Source organism: Sinocyclocheilus anshuiensis, unplaced genomic scaffold (assembly GCF_001515605.1).
Source record: "Sinocyclocheilus anshuiensis isolate Anshui unplaced genomic scaffold, SAMN03320099.WGS_v1.1 scaffold509, whole genome shotgun sequence".
NCBI classification, from domain to species: domain Eukaryota; kingdom Metazoa; phylum Chordata; class Actinopteri; order Cypriniformes; family Cyprinidae; genus Sinocyclocheilus; species Sinocyclocheilus anshuiensis.
In genome coordinates, this window is record NW_015539853.1 from 750,483 (window position 1) to 760,903 (window position 10,421).

At 38.7% G+C, this 10,421-nt stretch overlaps 1 protein-coding gene across 4 annotated transcripts in view; it reads left to right on the top strand.

The window, feature by feature from the left end:
• Positions 1 to 10,096, top strand: part of LOC107684713 (pro-neuregulin-2, membrane-bound isoform-like) — a 98,942-nt gene extending 88,846 nt beyond the window's left edge. For all 4 annotated transcript variants that reach the window (XM_016481052.1, XM_016481054.1, XM_016481055.1 and 1 more), the window contains 2 exons: positions 1,959 to 2,183; positions 6,309 to 10,096. In XM_016481052.1, coding sequence (XP_016336538.1) covers positions 1,959 to 2,183; positions 6,309 to 6,960 — 877 coding nt within the window. In that variant the 3' untranslated portion in view covers positions 6,961 to 10,096. The remainder of the gene's footprint in view (positions 1 to 1,958; positions 2,184 to 6,308) is intronic.
• Positions 10,097 to 10,421: the final 325 nt, after the last annotated feature.

The following is a 10,421-nucleotide window of genomic DNA, read 5'->3' on the forward strand; positions in this document are numbered from 1 at the left end:
GTGAGTGAGTGAGTGAGTGAGTGAGTGAGTGAGTGAGTGAGTGAGTGAGTGAGTGAGTGAGTGAGTGAGTGAGTGAGTGAGTGAGTGAGTGAGTGAGTGAGTGAGTGAGTGAGTGAGTGAGTGAGTGAGTGAGTGAGTGAGTGAGTGAGTGAGTGAGTGAGTGAGTGAGTGAGTGAGTGAGTGAGTGAGTGAGTGAGTGAGTGAGTGAGTGAGTGAGTGAGTGAGTGCAGAGAAACTCAGAGGTTATATACCATGATAACCTCGCAGGCCTCCGACTTCACGCTTTTCACTCAAACTGATTCTTACACACATATGTGTTAAACCAGTGGTTCTCGGTTTGTTCTGTCATGACTCCTTTGTAACAGGAACAACCTTTGTACAACCTTAACACTCCCACTGTAATCAACCAACCGCATTGTTGGCAAATTTTGTTAGCATGTGTGTACTTGTTGAATAATGGGGAACTGTTTGACAGATTGCGATTTGTCGTAAAGCAAATTAGAAGTGAAGTTTTGGTTTTATTGAAAAAAAAAGTGAAAAAAAAAAAAGATTTTTTATCTGTCAGTTTTTGTTGTATATAAAAAAAAAGACAAAAAAGAAACTAAATTTTGATAGTTTTCACTGTTGTGAATAATGAGTTAAAAGTAAAAAAAAAATAAAGAAAATCATTTATTGTCAGCGGACCTACATTATCTTTTGCAAAGTTTGTATATAAAATATTAATAATTCATATAAATAATTAAATTAAGCTAAATTTAATGAATAGTTCACCCAGAAATCAAACGTTTGCCATTTATTCACCGTCATGCAGCGTTTTTATTGTTACCAAGAAATAAAACTATTAAAAAAAAAGATTTTTCGTTAAATGAAATAAAGCTGAAATAAAATATAAATATTAGATGAAAAACTTGAACTAATCAAAAATTAGAAATGTACTAAAAGTACTTACTGAAAATCCAAAAATTAAATAAAAATAAATTAATACTTTTTAGAAATATTTTTAAAAACAAATAAAAATGACAAGCATAAATCAATGACTAAGGGCCAAATTTACTAAAATGGGCAAATTAGCATGAGAGCGCAATTCCAAAAAAGCACTAATGGGAGTGGAAATTTCTGCGGGTGATTTACTGACAATGCGCAAATTAAAGAACACAGACGCAGCCAGATAATTTCCATAATGACCATCACAATCTACCAAGAGCAGCGCAAATTAGCATCTGCTTTAAGACATGCTTTTTTTCCGCATTAAATAATGGCGCAAATACCAGTAATATGACAAGCACAAATGTTAGTAAATCATGTTGCGTGATTCATTTTAATACTCTCCTCCCATAAATTTTGTGTCTTAAAGGGAAACTCCTACAAATGCATATTCAATAAGATCAGGCGCAAAAATAACTGTGTCCAAGCCTTTTCAGCTCTATTTCTTCACTGTGCGTCTTTAGTAAATCCTGACAGTACTATTTTAACGCCAAAAGACGGTTTGCGTTGGCGCAAGCTGTTAGTAAATCTGGCCCTATAAGTGTAATTAAAATGATAAAAATAAAAATTATTATAGTTTATAAATAGCACTAAAATAACACTGGCCTCATGTCGGTATAAATCCGTATTTTTTATCTGTGGAACACAAACAGAGATGGATGAGACATGAGAGGATTATGACCAACTGTCCAGTTTCAAAAATCACATAAAAGTACCATAAAAGTAGTCCACATGACTCTGCATGCTCTATATTCTTGTGAAATCATAGTCTTGTGAAGCCAAAGGAAATGAAAGAAACCTAAGAACTTGGGAAGCTTCCCGTCCCCCTACAATTTGAGAACCACTGGGTTAAGCATCTTGTGCACTTTTTCTGTCCTGCTTTCTTTCCTTCCTTGCCTTTCTTTCATTCTCTTTTTCTTTCTTTCTTTCTTTCTTTCTTGCTTTCTTTCTTTCTTGCTTTCTTTCTTTCTCAGACATGAAGGGAGAACGTGGAGTCTGGAGCGAACAGACAGCGTCCTCTCCGACTGTCCTTCCGGCATGATGTCGTCCTCAGTGGGGACCAGTAAATGCAACAGTCCTGTGTGCATGGAGGCGCGGGCCAGGCGTGCCGCACACTGTGGCTTTACTGAGCCCCACCGGCCGGCCCTGCAGTATGGTGACTCTTTCGACTCGCTTGGGGACTCTCCGCATAGCGACAGGTGCGCAGGAGCACCCTCTATTTGCAGCCATGGCACTGAGAACCATTTTAGTGTGTGCAGTAAGACTCCTCTGCATTTCAGTGCCCGGTCTCCTTTACCCCTGGGGACTGGCATGGGTGGCGTGAAAGATTCAATAGCAAATATTCACAGCATGTACCATCAGGATACAAATTAAAGGGGTCATATGACGTTGCTAAAAAAGAACATTATTTTGGGTATTTGGTGTAATGAAATGTGTTTATGCGGTTTAAGGTTCAAAAAACATATTATTTTCCACATACTGTACATTATTGTTTCTCCTCTATGCCCCGCCTTTCTGAAACACTTCGATTTTTACAAAGCTCATCGGTCTGAAAAGCGAGGTGTGCTCTGATTGGCCAGCTATCCAGTGTGTTGTGATTGGCTGAATACCTCAAGCGTGTGACAGAAATGTTACGCCCCTTACCATACTGTGATGCCATGTCCCGGCGCGACGAGACAAAACCAATAAAACCCATTATAAACGAGGCATTTGTTGCATCCAGTGGGGACACTGATCCACCTAATTAAAACCTGAACCCCACAATTCAACAGCCCATGCAACTAAATAAAATTAGCTCCACAGTATTATAATAATATCAATGATAAAAATTGTTAAAAAGAATAAAAATCGAAATAAGGAATATATATATATATATATATATATATATATAGTGGGTACGGAAAAGATTACATGATTACATATTATTCACACAATGGCAGTAAATTATTCAATTATTATGAAATATTATAAATTATTCACATATTCTAAATTGCTTTCTAAAATTCTACTGTTTTGATACATTTGGAAAGTCTTCCAGCTTTTCATCATTTCACAAACCCCAGTTTGGGAAACCCTGGCATAATGTAATGTGTGATGTTGATAACAAAGAATGGAATATATTTGAGGTAAAAAATAATCTAAAAGTAATCAAAAAGTAGTCAGAATGGGTAATTCAATAGATTACTCTACAAACAATAATTTCCGTTATGTAATTTGCAATCAGTAATGGACTACAATTTAAGAAGTAATCAACCTAAAAAAGTAATCTACCCAGCACTGTGTGTATATACACACAAAATTTAGCAATATAAATATTGAAATATAATTATTATGTGTAATTATGTATAATATAATATAAATGTTATATTTATTTAAAAATCTGACAAAATTATGTCATTAAAAATTATAGTGTATATATATTGTAATATATATATTTATATTTACATTTATAATTATTATAATCTATAGATATATATATATATAATCTATAGATAGATAGATAGATAGATAGATAGATATAAATATATAAAAATATTTAGTTACATGTGCTACATCAGCCACTAGCATAAGAAATAAGAAAGTTGACCTCTCAAAAGTGATTGTATAAATCACACACTGCGTACCATGAAGAATATAACAGTAAAATTTGTTGCGCAAATCGTGCAGATGCTCTGGCCCAGCTGAGAGTATCAGAGAGGGAGTCGGGGTCAAGCAAAGCTTCTCTGCTCCAGATATGCAGTATCAAGGAAGAGAGATTCTAGCCCACGGCCAGCTGTATTTACAGTTATCTCTCGCCTGCGAAACGCCCACGCCACCATGCAAGGGCCAAAACAGGAGAATTTATACCGTGAGGGGTTCATTAAGTCAACAAGAGCCGAACAACACATTATCTCAGGGGTGAAGCAGGTCTCTGGTGTTCTGCTCTGCACTATTTCCCTCTCTACCTTCTCTCCTGCTCTGCAGCTGACTGAGCTGTTGTGCATACGGCTATCTGCCCTCAGGCCCTGCAAATCTGTGACAGAGCAGCCAGTGTTCATTTATCTGCTCCAGTTTGACTGTGGCCTCCTCTCTCAGGGCACGCTCACTTTAACTCACACAGCAATAAGGAAAATTACCCACATACATGATTAAGTGTAGCACGATGCACTGTAATGGAAGGGAACTCATAAGGCAAGCGTCGTCATCCATCTGATGGCGTGCTGCAGTAACAATGCTAAGCCTAGACTGGGAGGTTTGACGTGGCCTCATTTGTTCCTGTAGTGTGTACGTCTGCTGTCATTTGCTATTGAGCTTTCAGCCGCCATGTCTTAGTGTGCATACTATCATTTTTCAAGTGCCATAGCAAGGTTGGCGTAAATTGATATAGTACTGCAAAAGTACAAGGCAGGATCACTTCATATGGACAGAACAGGGATCCCACACCTTTAGACCAGTGGATTTTCACAAATTGTCCATGATGCAGTAAGGATTTTAACACTATTTTAGAGAGGTTGCACTCAAACAGCAATTTCTAGTCAGCAGTTGAGTATAACTAGTAGAATAGAAAATGTAATCACAAGAGAAAATTTTTAAAGACTGATTTAATTTTGAATGACTTTTCCAGGCCTAAAGATCACAATTTTAAAATTCCAGGTTCTCCATGAATGGGGGAACTTGAGGAAGAGGTTCTCAACCTTTAGGTCACTCATGTGTGGTCAGAAGCAGAAGATTTATTGTATTATATTTACTTATGAATGATAGTTATTTAATTTAGTGCAGCAAGTAAGCATCACCCCCCATTTTTGAACATAGATGTGAAAGTGCTCTATCCAAACTTAAATGTATAACTTCAAACTTCAGAACATTAATAAATAAAAACACTTAACCTAGCTTAATGGACTACGGTGCTAAGGACCTTATTCAGTAGGGGCTACAGTTTGTTAATACAGATAGGCAAGAAGAATAAGAAGATGAGCACAGAATATGAACGCAAAGCGCTTAATGTGCAATTTAGCGCATTTAGTTTATATTAGGTTCATCTGCTTGCCTGCATAGTTTGCATCATCAAGGTAACTGAATTTGATCTTTTAAAGTGTTAATGCATAAGCCACGTTAAGCGTAATGATAATCTAAAAATGTGCTTTATGTGGTAACAAATTAATCTTAAAATCTTAAAATTAATCTAAATTAGTCTTATTTAAATTATTTTTTTTTTAAATGTTAACATTATAAATATATTAGGTTACACCATTAAAACTTTAAGGGTAAGAACAAGTAAATAGCTCTTTAACATATCCTATACAATTGTTACTACTTTTTTCACACGTTTTTGCACTCCATTGCACTACCTTTGCGCTCGTGTCTCGCGTCGTTTGCAGTTTCTCGAGCATGACACGGCATTCTAAAAACGCGCTCGTCAAAAGAGTTTTTTTTTTTCCAAATTCCACTGCCGCGTCTTGTGTTTTTCAAAGCAAAAGCACATTCTATGTGGTTTGTGAATGCCTTTTAGAATGTCCTGCGACGGGGCCCTCCAAAGAGGCGGGGCCCCCAGGCACCGTGGGGGCTGCGGGGGTGTCCTGTACGCCACTGCCGAGACTCAAACCCGTGTCCTTTGGGTTAAAAGTCCGACTCTCTAACCATTAGGCCAGGACTGCCCCAGTATGTATTATTGTGTACATTACCATTACCATTCAAAGGTCAGAGATTTTTTTTCTTTTCTTTTGCTTAAAGAAATTAATACTTTTATTCAGCTAAGATGCATTAAATTGATCAAAAGTGACAGTAAAAACTTTTACATTGTTTAAAAAAAAAATCTATTGCAAATAAATGCTGTTTTCTTTAACTTTCTATTAATCAAGAAATCCTGAAAAAGAGTATCATGCTTTCCACAAAAATATTAAGCAGCACTGCTGTTTTCAACACTGATAATAAGAAGAAATGTTTCCCAAGTGCAAAATGAGCATATTAGAATGATTTCTGAAGGATCATTGTGACACTTAAGAATGGAAAAATGGCTCCTGAAAATTTTGCTTTGCATCACAGGAATATATTACATGTTTAAAAATATTCAAACAGCAAATAGTTATTTTAAATTGTAATTATATTTCACAATGTTAATGTTTTGTGAATGGTTTAATTCTGTCATATGGGTGACCAAAAAAGGTTGAGAACCCCTGAATTTAACTTCTTTTTCGGTGGTGGGTCCCTTTGCTTTTACAGTGTGTTTACTTGATTTACTTAACTGATGTGCATATCTGTTCCACACAACCTTCTTCTCTCCCGCTCTTGCTCGCTCTTCTTCCTCTCTCTGCTGTCTCTCTCTCCCTGCCCTTCTCTCGGCACAGGTACGTGTCGGCGCTGACCACTCCGGCTCGCCTGTCTCCCGTGGACTTCCATTACTCACTGCCCCCGCAGGTGCCTACCTTCCAGATAACGTCTCCAAACGCCAGCCACGCCATGTCTCTGCCCCCCGCAGCCCACGCTCCCTACCCACCGGAGGAGGACCAGCCGCTGCTGCGGCGCTACCAGGTGCCCCTGCATGAGGCGCGGGGCCACGAGCCCTACCGGCAGCAGCAGCGTGGCAGCTACCTGCGTGACAGCACTGGCAGCCTTCCCTCCAGCCCCTACCGGCTGGCTCAAGAGGAAGAGTACGAAAGCACCCAGGAGTACCTCTCCTCGATGGAGCAACCAAAGAGAAGCAGTCGGCACTGGCGCAGGTCCAGACTCAACGGCCACGTGGCGCCACGCGGCTACCAGCCCTCCTGGGACTTAGGCTCGCGCAGCTGCCTGTCGGACAGTGACTCAGAGGTGGAGGAATGTGAGAGCACGCCCTTCCTCAGTATGCAGAATATGAATGCCACCGAGCCCGTCACCCTCTACAGGCCCGTGCCCGACACACAGACTTCTCACGCCCAGATTGGGCGGCACGGGTCTCGCGCCAACACACAGACCAGACTGACGCACTCGCGCTCCAAACTGGACAATGCACCCCACTAGAGAGACCGCCACCTATTCACAAAAACCGATCTACTATAGACATGCACCTATAAGAAATATTTTTATTTTATATAACTGACAGATATTATAAACAAATGAAATATTTATTTTCATTTTAGCAAAAGTTGTCTACTAGTTAACAGCAAAGACTTTTTTTATAGGGAAAACTCTATTTATATGTACATTTTGATTTACAGCATAAAAAAGATTTTTTTCACAACTTAAAAAAAAAAAATAGAGTAATATTGTGGTGCCTTTTGCTGTATGCTGAGGGCCAGAGGGCCAGTGGAGTTTTTTGTAGCCTTTCTTATACGGACGCCTCATTTTTTATACTCGTTTACTCTTTTGTTGTCTCTTTTTGGCCTTTTTTCCTTACTTTCCTTTCCAGGTTGTGTTCTTTTGGGAGCTGACCCCCATTTGAACTGTGACATCCACCCTTCCCACCGTCATGCAATATAAACCACTCTAACATAAGGTGTATGTTTACATGAATTTCATCCACAGAGATGTTTTATGATCATGTTGCTTTGCCAACAGGAAATCAATAACAAATGCAATCGGGGGTTCGGAAAAAACGTACGAGTGTGTGTGAGTGTGAACGACCAAACGCGAGAGGCCTCGAAATGACTGTGGCTCTGAGAAATATGCTGCTGATGTCTAGAGTTACGCATGTGGGCACTTGATGTCGTCTTACAGATGCACCGCCTTGACTTGCTTTGCATCCCTACAGGGTAAAGGTGCGGTCACATTTACCATTGTTCGGCGAATTTTCGTGGGCGAAATCCAGTGATTTCAATTGGAATTCGTGTGATTGTGAATTCCGGTTTGAGGATGAAAGATTTCCTCATGCTGTTGTAGTTTGTCACACAGATTGGCTGCGTTGACCAGCAGAAAACTGTTTGGTTTCAAAGTGACCCCTGTGTGCTTCATACATCGCTACACTACTGACAATGGACTTTTTTGCCCTCAAAATTTCGCTAATGTGACCGCACCTTAAGGTTTGTCACACGGAAGCCTTCTCTTTCCAAAGGGGATTGTGGGTTAAATATGAGGGGGCCGTGGGCCGGGCTGTCAATGCTAATAGCTTTTGACAGATAACAAAGAAATAAAGAACATATAGTCTCTCCCACTCAACCCACTTTCCCATCACTCAGTCGAATCGCCCTCATTATCAGCAAATCCATCCGGTTAGAGCGGCCAGTGGAGAGATAGATTGGAGGAATGGAAGGCCTCACAGCGTCTCAGGACTTCACTCCACTGCACATCTTCCTCTAGCGCAGGGCTGAAGAGAGACTGACACCAGGCTGATAGATGTGTCCACTCCACCAATTGGTCCTGGTACTTTGGGACAGGGAGAGTAACAGGACATTTCACACAGGACATGTTCTTGCACAGTTTTTAATTGTTGCTTTGTTTGATGTATTCCATTCAGAGTCGGAAGTGGGATATTCCTATTTGATATTTCCGACTAGGAATATGGTGTATAAAGAAACAAATTGCATTTTTTACATACACACATACAGTGTATATTATATATAATATTATGATGCTTTTACATATGTAGTATTATTCTTATTCTATTATTATTATATGTTGTTGCAGTATAAGTGCACATGCACATTTTTCCTTTTTTTTTGTGCCATGAATGTCACATTTTCACAAGTTCAACTCTGACATGCAGTGGAGTGGATGAGTATCAGTGAAAAATAGAAAAAAATAATGGACCAATCAAATGAATATGACGGTGTGATAAGCATGTTTATATTTAACAACAATTTAAGTTGGGTTAAGATACTCTTTTTGATTCTGTGCAGTGTTTAGCTGTTTTTAATGTTCGAATGTGTCCTGTGTGAACGGCCCTGAAAAGTTCCTGTGCCGAACACGCAATCACATGCACACACAAACACAGTCTCAAATGACAAGACAAATAGCTGTGAAAAAGATTAGGGGTCATTAAAATACCAAAATATGCAAACTTTATATTCTACTTGTGTTCCAATGCATTTCGTTTGTGTGTGTGTGTGTGTGTGTAATGTGGAGACAATTTGTTTCCTGTTGATGTTTAACTTTGTCAATGTTTTTCATTAGGTCCACATATTTCATAATTATTTAATATATTCACAGTTAATCTAAGACACCAAATAGTGCAGGTCATTATTATTATTATTATTTTATATCGAATGCTATATCATCAGTTTATCATTCTTTTTCATATGTGACTCCATGTCCATTTTGAAGCACTCACTGGGCCCAAACCAAACCAGAAACAGCTGCACTGACTGACTCTGTTTGGATGAAAATACTCCAACATTAAGAACCAGTCAGTATGGATCAGCCTGAGATGAAGTGTACTAAAATCAGCTGTTTTTAACTCTTCACCTTCTAGAGCATCCACAGTCGGCATCAGCTTGCCTCCTTGTTAAAAATGTCGAGAATAATATGTTGAGAGAGGTGAAGTCCATTGGTTTTGGCACAGAAAATCAACACCAAATAACGGAGGAAGATTAGAACTAGACAGATACGTGATAAATGTTTTCATGCACTTCTGTCATAAAAAAAGAGATGAGTTGTGATTATTTTGGTGAAAAACCAATGTACAAGTCCTGATAAAAAGGGGTTTAATGCTGTGTTATGACAGCACAATGGAATAGCCGTTTTTATTTTAAATGAAGAGATGTTTTGTTTTGAAGTTTGAGCAAAAATTATTTTGATCCCCTACCTTTCTTCCTTACATTTTGGGTCTTATTTGTATGTTTGAGAAATGCCAGAAAGACAGTGCTCTAGTTAGTTTAAATGTGATATTGGTACTAAACGGTTATGTCCTGCCAGTTTATTTCTACTTTTCATTTTCCCCGGCTTGAAACGTCTAAACACCTCACCTCTGCATGTCCTTGTGGTCAAGGTTAGATGGGTGCATGGTACAAGCAGCAGATGATTTTTTCCCCCTCAAGTCAGTGGAAGTGTATTTTTTATTTTTTACATCCAGCAATAAAAATGGAATATTTTCCCCCACCACGTCCATTCTTGGAAAATGCTAGAGGATTTAAAAAAGTGAGACAAACACACACGACTGTCATAGATTGTAAAAATAAAATGAAAACACCTGTTCATATGAGAAATTTTTCTTGGTATCATTTTGACACATGCGCATATCTGACCTGTTGTCTGACTCCTCTGTGTGGCTATAGATTTTTACAGCTCAGTGAACAAACCCTTGGCAAAAGGTTTTTTTTCCAAGGCAAATGAGACTCATTCTTTGTGAGCTGATGCCTGAACAGTATTGGCTATACAGTCGGCTATTGCTTGGATACACTTGTTTATTAGACAATATTTGCTCCCAATTAATTTTCTGTTGCATTTTTTATTAGCTTTTTTATTTCTAAATAGGTAAAACATGTCATGTTGCCCAGTTTGACAAATGCTATTTACTATTTATGCACTAAGTACTATTTCTATACTAT